Source organism: Bubalus kerabau, chromosome 2 (genome assembly GCF_029407905.1).
Source record: "Bubalus kerabau isolate K-KA32 ecotype Philippines breed swamp buffalo chromosome 2, PCC_UOA_SB_1v2, whole genome shotgun sequence".
Classification (NCBI taxonomy): domain Eukaryota; kingdom Metazoa; phylum Chordata; class Mammalia; order Artiodactyla; family Bovidae; genus Bubalus; species Bubalus kerabau.
The window spans coordinates 127,429,549-127,446,024 of NC_073625.1; the positions used below are offsets into that span (position 1 = coordinate 127,429,549).

The 16,476-nt window shown below is 44.0% G+C and overlaps 1 protein-coding gene across 1 annotated transcript in view; it reads left to right on the forward strand.

Moving 5' to 3' along the window:
- DGKG (diacylglycerol kinase gamma) overlaps positions 1–16,476 on the forward strand; it is a 223,186-nt gene that overhangs the window by 122,763 nt on the left and 83,947 nt on the right. The window contains exon 20 of the mRNA XM_055568807.1: positions 6,639–6,703. Within this exon, the coding sequence (XP_055424782.1) occupies positions 6,639–6,703 (65 nt within the window). The remainder of the gene's footprint in view (positions 1–6,638; positions 6,704–16,476) is intronic.

Below are 16,476 nucleotides of genomic sequence, written 5' to 3' on the forward strand. Positions count from 1 at the left end.
TACATATACATGTACATATACATGTACATACACACGTACAAACACACACACACTATAAGGACAGAAGCACATTCCTCTTTCTCCCCCAGCTTCCATCACATATAGCACAGCTAAGTTAGTTGGTTTTGCTGAACTCAGCTTCTGGTCCAAAGTGCATAGGTTGGACATTGCTTCCCAAATTGTTGGAGATGTGACTGAGGGGAAAAGGTGTCAGTCTTTTCCATAGATCTGGGGATTAGGAGGAAGGTGAAATGTAGACATTAGCATTTATTGAGCACCTACTGGGTGTTCCCCTTTGTGCTAGACTTTATTCTAGTCCTCACAGCAATCCTGCAGGTATTATCATCCCCACCAACTGCATGTTACAGAGGAGACTTAGGGACATGGAACGTGGAGGTGTTGGAACTAGGGCGCACACACTGTGCCTCGCTCTGAAACCAGGTCCTTCTCTCTGCTGTCTTGGGAACTTTGCTGCCCAGTTTCATATGCACATGAATCCCTCCAGACCAAGACTGTGACCCTCTCAATCATCACTTCTGCCTCTTTTGCAAATGTTGGTGGTTTTTAAAAAAGGAGAGAAAAGGAGAAATGATAGGTAGTTTGAGGGAAGAACAGGGTTAAGGAAAGGCTTTTTTGTTTTCTTAATAAGAAAACTAAAAGGAGAGCCATGGAAGCAAAAAGGAAGAATAATAATCCCTTATAATTATGGGATTTAAAATTTACCATATTTACAGATATTTTCTTGGTTCTTATGATTACACTGGAGGGCAGTATTCCCTCCGTTTGGTGAGTGAGGAAACAGAGGATCAGATTAAGGGATTTGCTTTCATTCTCTGACTCCCAGTCCCCAACTCTTTTTCTGTTAACTAAAACAAAAGAGCGAGGCATTGCTCGACCCGTGAATGGGCTCTGAAAGGATAGAGGTGCTGGTGAGAAATATGTTCAGGGTCTCTGCTGCCCTGATCTGGTTGATCTCCTCAGCTCCCCTGCACCCTCCTCAGTGAGAGGGAGATACCTTTGCCTAGGACCTACCAGCTCATCCTCCTGTGTCGTAGGCAGAGGAGACCCTTCCATCCTCTTTTTGACTCAAAAGCCCCTCCTTTGGAGCCACCTGCTCAGGCTCCACTTCATGCGAGGGGAACATGCAGCCTTCAGCTCCTGCAAATGAGACTTGGCTGATAAGTCTGGTGTTGGAGGCCAGGGGGATTCTGGAGCATGCAGCTTCCCTCCATTATAGTACGACTGAAACACATGTCGTTTTTCCTGTAGTAACCAGAGAATAACTTGCTGACATGTATTGAGTACCTAATGCATACCAGGCACAGCGTCCCTTTTGGAGGGTATAGCCTTTCCTCTTTTACATTTTGCAAGAAGGAACTGTAGCTTAGACAGATAGCGACCTGCCCAAGCTGGTGAGTGATGGAGCTGGGAATCCCTAGTCTCCATAGCCCACCTTGCTGTGGACCCTGAGCCATGCAGATCCTGCACAGGCCATCATCTCCATGCTGCCAAATGCAGCAGCATTAGAGGGGCATCCTCAAAATTTACTGTGTGATGGCTCACCCATACCCTACCTGTACCCTTGGTCAGAAATGCAGATTCCACCCACATGACAGATCCTGATTCATTTTCTGATTCAGTTGGTCTGGGCAAGTCTAGAAATGTGCACCTTTAATAAGCCCCTGAGATAATTCTGATGCAGACGGTCCCGATCAAGTCCTCAGTAAGTGAAGACAACCCATTAGAACAGAGAAGGATGATCAGAGGAAGTGGTTCTTCAAACCAGATCTGAAGTAGGTAAAGGAGAGGAAAGACAGAAAGGAGGGGAAACCAGCACCTGTAAGCCATAGGCCAGAAGTGAAAGCCAAGCTGCAGGACTGGGTGATCTGCCTGGGAGCTTCTAGAGGGCAGGTCATGCCCTTGGCTGCCTTCAGAGTCCTCAACCCCAAGTCTTCTCTTCTCACGCCCAGCTCTGGCTGCCAGAAACAACAGTATTCCTAAGGCCTCCCTGTCCATCTCTACAAAGCGCCATATGCAAAAAAAATGACATTTACTGCTGACCAAATGGACAATCATGCCAAAAAGGAAGCGACAACTCTCCCTCAGCTAGATAACCAAGCCCGAATCCCATGAGCCAAGACTGAGCATGCTTTTAATATATTCTTACAAATAAGAAGGAAGTGAATGGGGGGATGGGCAGGAGGGAGGGAAAAAAGGACAAATACAAAGCAACTGCTCCCCAAGGAAAAGCATAGGAATAGATTCTCCATTTCCCTCAGCGGTCAAGATATTTATCTATCCCGGGCTGACCTACAGTAATCCAATCTGCTCATCTTTCAAGTGAAGAAGAACTTCACAAAATCTTTCTCGTGGGTTTTTTTCATATGCCTTTAGCTTGTCCATGTTTAATATTTTATTGCAAATCAGTGAAGAAGCAGGGTTGTTTTTCTCTCACTGGTGTAACCTTAGCCTTCTCTCAATAAAATGCTTGCAGGCTTTGTGTGCTCACTCTTTAAAAGCTGGAAAGGGAAATTCTTGAGAAAACAAGTAGCCAACATGTAACCCTAAGAGAATCTGGGGCTGACATTTGCAGAAGCTCTTGCTCCCTATTTGACTTCCCAAACTCTGTAAGAGGAGAAACAGTATGTAAACCAACCCCCAGGCTTTACTTCCTTAAGACGATTAGAGTCGGACTCCTTTGGCAAAGAGAGTATTGCGAAGTCTTTGCCTCTTTTGAAGGACCTGGAATATCTTACTGATATCAAATGTCCGCTGCTCTGCATTTATAAGGGTGGTGACAGTGACCCCTGCTGAGCTGTCCCTGGGTGGTAGGGCATTCACTCTGATGAGCTCACACACTCCCGTTGGCGCCAACAGAGCCTACTCATAGATGGAGGGGTAGCGAGGGCAGAGTGTCCTGGCCTATGTAGAGAGGGACATGGGCCTCGTTGCCTCTACATTCCCATCCACCACAGACTCCCCAGCTCCCTGCCAGTGAAGAGCTAAGGTCCTTGACCTTCTCACTCCCTCCATCTGATAACATCCATTGGCAGATTTTTCAACCCAGGCATTCAGGACACTACTTCCTCTGACTTCTCTGGCCTCTTCATCCCTGCTCTTTATTTTTGGATTTGCAGACATGTCAGGATGGCCAGGTATCAATGACAGGAAGTTTGGAACTGAAAAATCATTCCTGGGGTATGTGTAATTCTGAACACTGAAAGGCTCTTCTTTCACTGAGCCTTAACAGGATGGGTGAACAGCTAATCCCTTGAGTCAATGAAATCTATTTCTGATGCGAGGGGAACCCAGGGGCCAGGACGGGCCACAGCCATCACACTAACTCACGCACCATTCTTCACCTCACATTCTGTACTTTACTAGACTTCACCAGCTAAGTTTCCACAATGGCAAACCCATTACGGAATTTATCAGAAAGTCATCATTTCCCTGCAAACTTTTCAGTTCCTTCAGCCACAGGTTCTTTTCTGTCACCTATGAGAGTCAAGAAGTTACAGGAACAATGGGACTACCTGAGAGGTGTCTTGGACAAAGGGTCTACACTCTTTGTCCTTCCCTAATCAGTCATAATTCTTCAGAACAATCCAAATACCAAATAATCTGTCTTACTGTCTCCTTTCTGTTTTTTTTTTATCTCCATAAGTTGCCAAAGTGACTTAGCCATTAGCCACATGTGGCTATTGTACACTTGACATGGATGCACACCAAATTTCCAAAATGCAGTATGAAAGAATTTTCAATATCTCGATTTTTATATTAACTAATATTGTAGCAATAATATTCATTGAAATATATTATTAAAATTAACTCCATTTGTTCCTTTTCACTTTTTTAATGTGGTTACAAAAATTCTTTTATTTCTATTGGACAGGACTGGCCTAGACACCCAAATAGCTCAGAGTCCAAATGATTACCACTTATATGTGGAAGAGGCACAAAATTCTTTCGTCCAACTCTGCACTTGGGAGTTTTAGTTCAGGAAAGAGTAGACATATGTCCATACTGCTTTTTATCTCCTTTTTACCCCACACCTCATAGAAAGGACCCCAGAGAATGAGGTCATCAGAAATGAGTGTGCAGCATGTCCATGAATGTGCAATTCCCACCTCCACTCCCACCTTTCAAATAGAAGACTCATTTTGCTGCAATTATTACAGGAAAGGTTTGGAACCACTATAACACTGGTTTCTAAAATTTAAATGAACTCACCTCTGAATGTAAGTACAGCCAGCTTAATGCCTGGCACAGAGAAGCCCAGCAGAGAGTGGAGATGAATCTTGCCTCTCTTCTTAATCCCCAGGTAGAGAAACACGGTTAGAGTCTTTACCAGCATTGCCTTTCCAAACCTTAACAACAGTGGACCTGCTCAACTCCCTCTGACCACATTGTGTATTTATCACGGGGTTACACTGTCAAATTCAGAATCACATGCTTAACTAGTAATATTGTAAAGCCTGGTCTTTGTAAAAAGAACCTTTGCAAAACCTAGTTATTAAAAAACAAACAAACAAGGATAATGGGAATGACACAGAGGGCAGGGACCTATGCACATATCCTAGGGAATTAAAAAGCCAGGAGCCAGTCACTGCAGCATTGGGGGTGGGGGAGAGTGAAGTACAAATCGTGCCAGGCAACATGTGATTGCTTTTTTCTTTTCTTTCTTTTTCTTCTGGGTTTTTTTCCCCCTTACAGAAGAAAATCAGTGCTTCAAAGGAACACAAGTAGACGGAATGTTTCTTGAATTCTAGAGAAGCATTTGACAGATGTCACATGAATCTTATTCAGCAACCTCACAAAACTTGCTTAGGAGGGAGGTGGGCGCACTCTGAGGGCAGGAAACGCTCCTGCCTGGAGAAGCTGTGCAGGCTGGATCCACCGAGGGGACAGAGACCAGACCCCCACCACCCTCCTCTGATGTTGCCCCTCTCCTCCCATTGTCCACAGGGGTGCTTCAATTTCAACTCCTGATGTATCTTAAATAAATAATGAATCAGTAACTGGAGTTTAAATGTTAAATTCCCAAGACATTGTTTCAGCAAAGAGTGTTAGCCGACCATAAAATAAACCCATATCCTTGACTTGCCCTGTCTGCCTTTCAACAGGGGGCTGTTCACTGGGTTTATTCTTCTGCCAAGTAAAAATATTACGAAAGCTCCCCTTTGGCCCCTATCTTACTTCTGGATTTTCTGTCCCCACCCTTAGCTGGTATTCTTTATTCACCACTCACAGCACATGCTCAAAAAAAAAAAAAAAGAAAGAAAGAAAATTGCTTCATTGAACTATACCTCCTGATGTTTACCATTTTTTCCAGAAATTTTGTAGAATTTCCATATCAAGAAATGAAATTGATATAGCTAAAAACTCACTGTATGGAATTTGAATTTTCTTTTAGTTACACATTCCAGTAAATGAGTTTCTGTATCTCTTCCCTGCACAAATCTGAATCAGCTTCCTTGTTCTGTCACCACCCCACCCCCACCCCAGCTCAATTAGCCTGTTTATTTCTAAAACCCACCACCTGCAGCTGACGTGCTGGCAGGAGGCCTGAGCCGTGAAGGGGCTTTTACACATTCTTCTGCTGGAAAAGGAGACCAGTAACAAGAGCCGAGGACCAAATCTGAGAAGGAAAGATGAGTTCAGTTTTAGGTCTGAAGTTCAGGGTTGGTTCTCCCGCGATACATTGTAGAGACAGCAGCAGCTACATGCTAGTAACAACTAAGACACCGGGATATAGCCCATGGCAGGGAAGTAGGCTGCAGAATGGAGTCAAGGCTGAGAGATTCTGCTCTGAGCATGGAGAGCCCGGAAGCATGGTGACATGAGAGCCATCCTAACTGAGGAGCAGGTGGCCAAAGTAGAGCAAAGGCATGTGCTAATAGTAGGATAGCACAGTATCCATAGAACGTGGTAATGAGACTCTTGCTGACCTTGGGGAGAGTCGTTTCCATGGAGTGATCAAGAGGCAAAAGCCAGAAGTTTAAATATATTTTTAATTATCTGCTAAGCCTGTTATCCAATGCTACCAATTCTGTCTACTGATATGGATGACTAAGAGTTAATATATAACAGCCTCTACCAACATCAGTTTTCTGGTTTCGACCATGCACTATATATAGTTACATAAGATGTTATCATTGGGGGGAGCTGGGTGAAAGGGCCACAGGCACTCTCTGTACTATTTTTGCAACTACTTATGAGTCTTAAAATATTCCAGAATACAAAGTATTTCTTTAAAGAGTGAATAGGGTGAGGCATTTCCAAACACATTCAGCCCCATGTGGGCTTCTGCTTTCTCACTGCTCACACACTCAGACACACTCCCTCTCCCCAAAGGGCAAGCCTCTCCTCCAAAGGGCAGCATCGTCCCCTTAACTCACCCTGAGCTAGAAAGGGTAGACAGTGAACATTAGGAGTCGTCGTCTGGCATCAGCTCTAACAGCATGAGGGCCCTCACCCCTAACCTTGGACCTGGTGTCCAGCCTCTGCAGGGGGCCTCCCTGGTCTCCCCCTGACATCAGGGAAGTTCAATGAAAGTGTGTGTCCCTTCCCTTCCTTCCACATTGCACAGGGTCAGGACCACTAACCAGGAATCTGCTTTCTGTCCCTTTCCCTTTCAGGATGCTTCCATTGCACACAGGTTCCACGTGATGAGAGAGAAACACCCTGAAAAATTCAACAGCAGGTAAGAAGGCCCTGCGGGGGTAGCCGGTAGCCGGGACTGCACTGCCTGCCTGCCCCACCCACGCGGCCGCGGGTCCAGGCCTCCACCTGCACCCTCCAAAATGTTCTCAGCTCCGCGGCCCAGGGCTTTCCTGCCACGTTGCCGGAAGGAGGGCTTCCATTTCCAAGAAGAAAATAATGTCAGAAACCTGCCACGGTCTGGCAGCCCGTCCCCTGCCAGAGGGTGATGGTGCAATGGGAGGGCCTGGGCCAGGAGGGAGAGTGTGGTGTGCCCGCCTTGGGGAGTAGGGGTCTAAGCTTGGCTAACTTGGATTCCCCCTCCTGGGGTATGGTCGCTTTCTCAAAACCTACAGCGCCCCCATCCCGAGCCCCTCGATTCCCCGGGGGAGGGGCAGGCAGAGGGCAGAGGCCTTGGCTTCCCTTCCTCACAAAAGGGAGCTGGTGGCAGCTCTGGCTGAGGGGCCGAGATGGCGGCGCTTCCCCCTCCCCTGCCAGCAGAGGGCAGCAGAGAGTGGCCCTGCTGAGGCGGGGAGCCCACCAGAGCCCAGCCTCAGCCCGCGCACCTTGGGCAGGCCGGAAGCTTGGTCCAAAAATGGAATAGAAAAAAGGAAACCAGATCATTTGCAGAGTCATACCATTCTGCAGGCGGGTCCATAGAACTACCCCTGGGATGGTTCAATTACCTTTCTCCCTTCTTTTTCTCTTCTTGGTGGTTTATTTGCATCCTTTCTCTTTTCTTATGGTTGGACCTTATCAGGGTGACCACTGGATCCCACCCCACCCTCAAGCAGGTGGGGAGGAGAGTGGGTATTGATTTGGGCTCAGACTGAGTCTAAGGAACTTTATTTAGCCCACCAAGCAGAAGTCCACTGTTACCCACACACCTTCTTGTAAAGCCATGCACTTCCTCAGAGCTCCATCATTTTCATTCCTCTTCTTTCCCCTCACCCCATGCCTGGGAGTTTAACCAAGATTACGGAAATCTTTTTAGGGATCAGAAACTGAACATAATGAAGCCACTTCGACTTCAGGAAGAGTGATCTGTGGGATCTAATAGTAGCTGAGCTAACCTTATTAGAATGTATTTTCTCTCTCAAACACACCAAGTCAACTCACAAAATACTATTAATATGTATATTTTCAACTCCTATTCCTACAATAGTCACAAACTTACAGATCAACTGATGCTTTTCTTGTGATCTTTTTCCTTCTAATATATATACACACACACACAAAAATCACTTTTTAAAAAATACTTCTCTTCCATCCATTCCAGACTTTCAAGGTCCCCTTTTTACACAGATACCATTATGCATACTCATGCACACATGTTTCTTAAGATGCCAAATGTTTGTGAAATCCATGGGGGTTCTGTTCATTCATTCATTCGTCATTCATTCGTTCAGTGAATATATATTTTGAACACATCACCAGGCACTATTGTATAGGCCTTTTGGATAGACATGTGTAGAAGGCTCACAGTCCAGGGATGGAGGAGGACTCGAAAGCAGATGTGCATAGTGATTTGTGTTAGGTGATATGAATCCACAAAGCAGGGGCATGGAATTTGATGTGGAGGGTCTTCCAACTAGAGAGATGCCTGGGCCAAGATACAAAACAAGTTAAGTATTGTTTTTCAGGTTGACAGGAAAAAGAAGGGCAACCCAGGGAGAAGGAACCAAACGTACAAAAAGATCCATATGAACAGTGAAAAACAGCCTGCCTGGGGAAAAGCAAGCTCTTCGGTGTGGTCTGTTGGGTGGTCTCCTTTCATGGAAAGAAGCAAAGCCTCTGTAGACAGCAAGGAACTAGAAGGCAGGAAGAATTTCTCCATATGCCAAAAATCAATAGACAGGTGAACATATGACATAAAAAGAGCAATCATCAGTATCCACATGATCAGGTATAGTTAGAAAGATACCTCTGTCAGGAAAAAGTTGTAGCTGTGCATTTCAGTGCAGAGTATGAACAATCTCACTGATCTGAATGAACGTTTTTCCTCCCCACTTCCCGTTTCTATCAGCAAGACTCTCCTTTGCAGTAAACTGTGCACCTCACCCTTCACCTGGTTGAGGTCAAGGGTAGTGCGATCATCTAGGAAGACAATCACAGAGATTTGCGTATAAATCCATGTGCCTTCTAATAAGTGCAAACACAGTGGCTCCGAGGCAGACCCTGTTCCACAAGGTCTCAGAACACTTCCTGTTAAAAACTTGAGTCCATGCTGCTTCTACCCTGCCTGCTTACTCCTATTGAAAATGCCCAGGAATGCCCAGTTTGTCCACGGAGAGGCAGACGAGCAGCCATTTTTTCCAGGCTTCCTTATTTAGCTTTGGAGATGGTTTTAAATAGGCAGGTGGTTGTTGCCATGGTTACCCCATTACACCAGCGGCTAAATTTAGGGAGGGCCACAAGGGATAGGAAGAAAGCTTGATACCCGGGATTTGGAAATGTAAACGATATTATCAAACACAGCTTCGTTTTACTCAGCTGAACTTAGGTTTTCCAAAGAGTAGTCACTCTTGGCTGGATGCCCTTACTGTTAATACCTAGGACTAGGCCCTCAGGGATAACCCTGAGGTTAAATCTAGGGAGTTGTAACTGTTTTGTTCTGTTCTGTTTTGAACAAGGGAATGTGACTTGTCAGGGCTAGAATTTATCAGGAAAACTGAATCTTTTGCATTGCTCTTTAGTTTTCTGGGCTATTTTAACAAGAATTACTAACCTAGGTACAAGGGCTGCAAGAGTTCTGCGGGCACCTTGAAACTATATATAAGATATTGAATATATTTTTCTGGAGAGAATGTCCATTAACTATCAGAAGGTTCTTGAAGAGACCCATTACCCTCCAATGGTTAAAGTCAGTTCTGAGCCCTCTTTGAGTCCCGCTGCTGCTAAGTCACTTCAGTCGCGTCCGACTGTGCAACACCATAGACGGCAGCCCACCAGGCTCCCTCGTCCCTGGGATTCTCCAGGCAAGAACACTGGAGTGGGTTGCCATTTCCTTCTCCAATGCATGAAAGTGAAAAGTGAAAGTGAAGTCGCTCATTTGTGTCTGACTCTTAGCGACCCCATGGACTGCAGCCTACCAGGCTCCTCCATCCATGGGATTTTCCAGGCAAGAGTACTGGAGTGGGGTGCCATTGCCTTCTCCCTTTGAGTCTTAAGAGGTATCAAATTATGACTCAACTATTGGGATTTCAGGAAATTCTTTCCCCAGTGGCCTCTGGACACAGGTTGTTGCCAGGGAAGGTGGTTAGTTACACAAAACTAAGTTATGTTCCCTGTGGAATCGCTTTGTTAATGAAGCAAGAACCAGACCCAAGGATGCTGGGTGATGAGCCAGATGTGATGGACAAGGATTGCTGCTGCTGCTGCTGCTAAGTTGCTTCAGTCGTGTCCGACTCTGTGCGACCCCAGAGACGGCAGCCTACAAGGCACCCCTGTCCCTGGGATTCTCCAGGCAAGAACACTAGAGTGGGTTGCCACATCCTTCTCCAATGCATGAAAGTGAAAAGTGAAAGTGAAGTCGCTCAGTCATGTCCTACTTTTAGCAACCCCATGGACTGCAGCCTACCAGGCTCCTCCGTCCATGGGATTTGCCAAGCAAGAGTACTGGAGTGGGTTGCCATTGCCTTCTCCAAGGACAAGGATTAGAAGGCCTTTAATGGCAAAGATGGGGCTATTTGGAACTCCTACTTCCTAGGGCTTCCCAGGTGGCACTAGTGGTAAAGAACGTGCCTGCTGGAGTAGGAGATGTAACCGATGCGGGTTTGATCCCTGGGTCAGAAAGATCCTCTGGAGAAGGGCATGGCAACCTACTCTAGTATTCTTGCCTGAAGAATCCCATGGACAGAGGAGCCTGGCGGTCTCTAGTGCATAGGGCTGCAAAGAGTCAGACACTACTGAAACGACTTAGCATGCACATGTGCTACTTCCTAATCATTAACAGGCTAATTATTAATCACTGACTTAGGAATATTATGAAATTTATCATCTCGTTGTTGGCATGAACAACGAAAGAGATTTAATTCTGTTGGGATTATATGTGTTAGAAGGTGTTCTAGGATAAAAGGGTAAATAAGACTTGGTTCCTCCCTTCAAGGAATTCATAGTCTAGCAAAGAAGGAAATACAGGCCTCAAATTTTTTTTTACAAAATGATTTTCACGTACAGGGAGGCTATATGTTATAAGTCATAGAGTGTATAGGAAGTTGTATTGAATAACACACTTGTTAATGGTTGTATCCCAGCATCACTTATAAATGAATTGTGTAGAGTACAGAAATGATGTTAAAAGGGAACCAAACTAAGAACTGTTATATTTCGAGCTCCTGCTACATGCCAGGTGGTAAAACAGATACTTGAAATTCATTAGAATATTTGAATCCCAAAACTGCCCTACAAGGTAAATACTAACATTTCCATTTTGCAGATAATGGAACTGAAGCTAGGAGAAGCTAAGTTGCCTGGCCAATATCATACATCTAGTTTAAGCAGTGGGGATGATAAGGTTTGAGCTAGCTTCTAACTCCAGAGTTTAATCTCTTGTTTCCTGCACCTGTTACCTTCCATGGATTGCATCTAGCAAATACCAGTTGTATGTCAGACATTCTGATGGGTGCTTTATACATGATCCCACCCAGTACTCACAATGACATGCAAGGGCAAGTGCTGCTGCTCCATTTTAGAGATGAAGAAACTGAGGCTAATGAAGGTAGAGCTGTTATCAGCTTGATCCGCCTTTATGAACTGTCTGTATGGGGGAAAGGCCCGCTGAGTTCCGAAGGAGGACTGCAGTTATCCCACCGTGCTTACGTTGTGTGGTAGGACTCTTCTCCTGCTCTCAGTATCCACAGCAAGGAGTAGGACTGACTACATGATTGCGTGGCCAATGCAAAGTGGAAGTGTGGGTCCCTTGTTCAAAAATCATTAAGAATTTCAAGTCAGTGACAGCAGAGTTAAACCAAGCACAAGGCCCTTCTCAGTGTGAGGCCCCATGTGACTATACAGAACTCATATTCACGAGCTGGCCCTGGCAAGAAGTTGTGTTAGTCGCTCAGTCATGTCCAACTCTTTGCAACCCCATGGACTGTAGCCTACAAGGCTCCTCTATCAACAACAAGGAGAGAGTAGATTAAAATACAAAGACACATTTGCCAGGGCTCACAGAATGGGGGTTAGCAATAAAGGTAAAAGAATGGAGGAAACAGGGTTCCAATTAGGGGAGGAGGAGGAAGGATTATCAGTCCCTCAAACAGGCTGTAGTTAATATTAGCAAATGAGCCAAAGATGCCAGCCGTGTCTTCCACGTGTTCAAGAACGAGTAGACTGTGAAGTTTCTGGATTAATTCTCTGTGAAGCGTTTTGTTTGTATGGAACAGATGGGGGGTTCCTAATTGGAATAAGTACCTGATTCCAATGTCACCATCAGTGAGTATCCAGAAAGAGAAGTCTAGCTGTGGCGTTCTTTAACTGTTGGTCAGAAACTCAGAGCACTTGAAGAATGTGTTATTCCAAGCCTGTTGAGTGCCATCCACTTGAATATGTCCCTCAGCGGTTTAAGCTAAAGCAAGATATTTCCTGTTAGGTCCTTGAAAGGGACCGAAAACAATGCTTCATTCCTACCAGAAGCTGACCATCTTTCTCAAAAGCCCTTGGGTCATGAACAGGCTCAGGAATGTTCACTTTCTTGGAACCAGGAGTAGCTCATGAGGGGTTCCCCAGAAGTTCTAATGAAGCCTGAGTCCTTAAGAGGTTGGAAATAACATCTCACAAATAACTAAGCCCTTAATAGTTATTTATAGAATGAGGCAGCAGGGTATAGCCCAAGTTGGCATCAGAACTTGGCTCTGCCACTTACTAGCTATGTGACCTTGGGCAAGTTACTTAATCTCTTTAATCCTTTGCTTCCTACGGAATCTTACAAGGTTGCTAAAAGTGTTTAATGAGTTAATGCATAAGTGCCTGACACATAGTAGGTCCTTAGTAAATATTTATTGTTGAATATTATTGAATGACAAGCATGAGGAAAGCATTTCCTTAAATTTGACAATAAAGCATTGACAATAAAAGGCTTTTCTGATGGAGTGGCAAGTGGGATGCAATTATAGAGTCTGCCTCATTGATATGGCCCTTGAACTGAAAAGTTGGAGGACACCTGAAAGTTGGAGGAGACTCCAGCTGTGATATATTGAATCTGTCCAAATCTTCTCTTGGGGGATAGGAAAAAAAAAGCAAAAGTGTTAGTCGCTCAGTTGTATCTGATTCTTTGCAACCACATGGACTGTAGTCTGCCAGGCTCCTCTGCCTGTGGAATTCTCCAGGCAAGAACACTGGAGTAGGTATCCATTCCTTTCTCTAGGGGATCTTCCTGACCCAGGGATTGGACCCAGGGATCAAACCCGGGTCTCCTGCATTGCAGATGGATTCTTTACCATCTGAGCTACCAGGGAAGCCCCAGAGGATGGAAGGATGGCATCAATTAACCAGGATTGGATTCTACAGATTGGAGCTATCGAAAAAAGTCCCTTTATTGGCTCCATGGGTGTCTAAGAGGCAGGGTCTGAAGACTGTAGATTGTAAGTCCAGATGCCAAGTTCAGGCTACCAGCAAGATCAAGATAGGGATCACCAACTGCTGAGGACATGGTAACAGAAGGAACTAGAAGGGAGTGAAAAGGGCAGGGGTTACAGGACAGGTGCCATGGTCTCCATGGGAACTTTGGGCTTACCAGCTGGGGCCACGGAGCTCAAGCTGCAGGGTAGGTGGGTGACCCAGGGCGGACAGACACTGGAGGTGTGACTCCCCTTCCTTTGTTGATGCTCGCTCTTACCTCTCCCACTGAGCATCTCTTCTCCCACTTTAGATGAGCACAGAGATGTTCAGTGGGAGGCAGAATAGAAGCCAGCAAAGCTCAAGTCATGCAATTCTGGAAGGAAAGAGGCTTCCTCTCTTGAATACTTATAGCATTGTCTGCAGTCACAAACATAAGCTGTATCTCCATTTACTTAAGATATTCTTTTTCATCTAGAAATGAAACTGGGCTAAGCTATTCTTTCCAGGAGCCCTGTGAGGGAGCCCAGTGTTACAGCCCAGATGTTTGACTTTTCCAAAGCATCAGTATACAACAGCAGCAGATGCATCAGGAATAAAATGTTTATATTCTGTGCCTGAATTGGGTTTATCTAATACTCAGGAGCCCAAGAAAACCTGCCCTAGGTATTCAGAGGCCAAACTGTCTGCACCTGTTTCCCTCAATATATCAAATGATTTTTTTTTTCAAACATATAGGATTCAGAAAAGTCCCAAATGAAGCTGATTATGGCATTTTCTGTTTTTATTCTTACTCCTGTAGGTATTTATAAGGGAAATGCAAACCTTATGCTTTGTGTTCAAGTACTTTCAAGTCTTCAAGTCAAGTCTGACAGACCCACTTATTTAATTAGTTGAATGTTTCTATACTAGCCCACAAAAATGTTTTATCCCCCACCCTCCTCACCCCACCTCAACAGAGACACAGCAAGTGAAATGAATGAAATATGGGTTCGTGTTTTTTCCACCAGGCCTTCATCATTACGCAACTGCTCAAGACCAGGGTTTTTTTGGCTGCCTTGTTTGTTTACAGTCAGCCCTTGATTATTTGCAGAAATGAAGGAACAGCAACCCAGATCATTTAAAGCTCTGGATGGTCAGAGATTTTAGGAGGCTGCGATTAATCTTTGTGTGCAGGTCTCTGCTGTAAAGATTCCAAATATTTTAAATGATATGATGAAACTACATGGACTCTTTTAACATTTCCATTTTCCCCCTGGCTCCCCAGTCCATGTTGCAACGGACAGCACAACTTTTCAGACTGGTACACACAAGCAGCCTATGATATCTCAAGACTCCTTACAAAGTTGCTTGTTCATCAGAACATTTCCTTGCTGTAGCTTAACAGGCCTTTCCCTCTAGCCCCTTCCAGACTAAAACAAACAAAAAAAAAAGGTATGATTCATGTCAACAAAGACTAGAATCAGTTTGTGATAATACCAGAAAGGAACTTGAAAGCCAGCTATGTTTTCAAGTCTGTAGGCCAGATAATCCAAAAGTTATTGGTACTTATTTGTTGACTCCCCTCTAGAAATATTTCCATCAAAGAGCACAGCATACAGTATATAATGAAGTTCAGAAGGGTTATGGTCAGCATGATAACTTCATGGAAGAAAATCAAAGTACAAAAGTTCAGAGTAAGATAGGAACTGGCCAGGTCCTCAAATGGGTGTTGATAGTCTGGATTCTTTCCAGAAGGGAGAGGTCAGAAAAATACTGGAATCTGAAACCACGTCTTATAAGGAAGGGCTGAATAGGGGATTATTTCACCAAAAGAAGAGAAGACTTAGGGAAAAGTGATTATTGGCCTCAAATATTTTAAAAGTGCTTCTCATACAGGAGGAATTAGGTTATTTTGAATGATAAATCAATGGGGAAAGTGATTAGGTAAACCGATTTGCACCCCATATAAGGACATCAATTCCACCAACTAGGGGCACCCACAAGTACAGGCAAAAATTCTTCAAATTCTCCAGGCAAGAGTATTGGGGTGGGTAGCCACTTCCTTCTCCAGATGATCTTCCTGACCCAGGGATAGAACCCAGATCTCCTGCATTGCAGGCAGATTCTTTACCGTCTGAGCCAACTGGGCTTCCCTAGTAGCAATGCCTAGCCAAGTCTTTCTCACAGCGAATCCCTCTGACAATCTCTCTTCTGCCTCCCTCTTCCACTTAAAAGGGTTCTTGTGATTTCTTTGGATTGACTCCGATAACCCAGGATAATCTTCCCCTTCAAGGTCAGCTGACTGCCAGTTTAAATTCCAGCTGCAACCTCAATTGCCTTGTGCCATGTAACCTAACATATTCATATTCACAGGGTCCAGGGATTAGAACATGGATATCTTCAGGACATTATTCCACCCACCACAAGTGCCTTACCTCATAGCATTATTTTGAAGGCCCAGTGAAATAGTGCATTTAAAATGCTTACTACAGAGGTGTGGTACATCAATGCCAGCTATTCTTTTTAACATTCTTATTATTACACAGCGCCCACATCAGGTAATAGTCACATTAAATGACTCAGTAAAGCCCTTAAAACTCTGAGATTTGGAGATTCTCTAAGAGGAATGGTAAATATCTATTGGTCATAGGGTATGAGTCATCAAAACCATACGGCATTTTTTTCTTCATTTATCTTGACAAAATATTTTCAATAAAATAACAATGCATGTCATTATATAATTTAATAATATATCATGTAGTATGATATCATAGTTTATTTCAAAGTCATAAATAATTTGTAAAGTTCAGAAAAGTTATTAGAGTATGAAAAAAAACAATCACTCATATTCCCATCACTCAAAAACATAATATTGCTATTTTGGTGCATTCCAGCAGGTTTACTTTGTATTTTAAAATAATTATGTATATATGTATACATATATGTATTTTAAAATAATTATAATATGTCCTTATAAAGTTGTATGTACTGTTTTTTAAACAACTTTTCCTTATACAAGTAAAGGCTTATTGTAGAAAAATAAATCATATTGTCCCCTTCCCCCAAAAAACATTATTAACATTTTAATGTATTTTCCTTCAACACTTTGCCACACAGTTTAATTAAGCTCACTGGTATTCACTGGGTTAAAACATTATTAACCCAGTAGCACTTATAGGTTATGAAAGAAAAATGATATAAAAGAACTGATTGGAGTAAGTTTATCTGCAGTGGGAG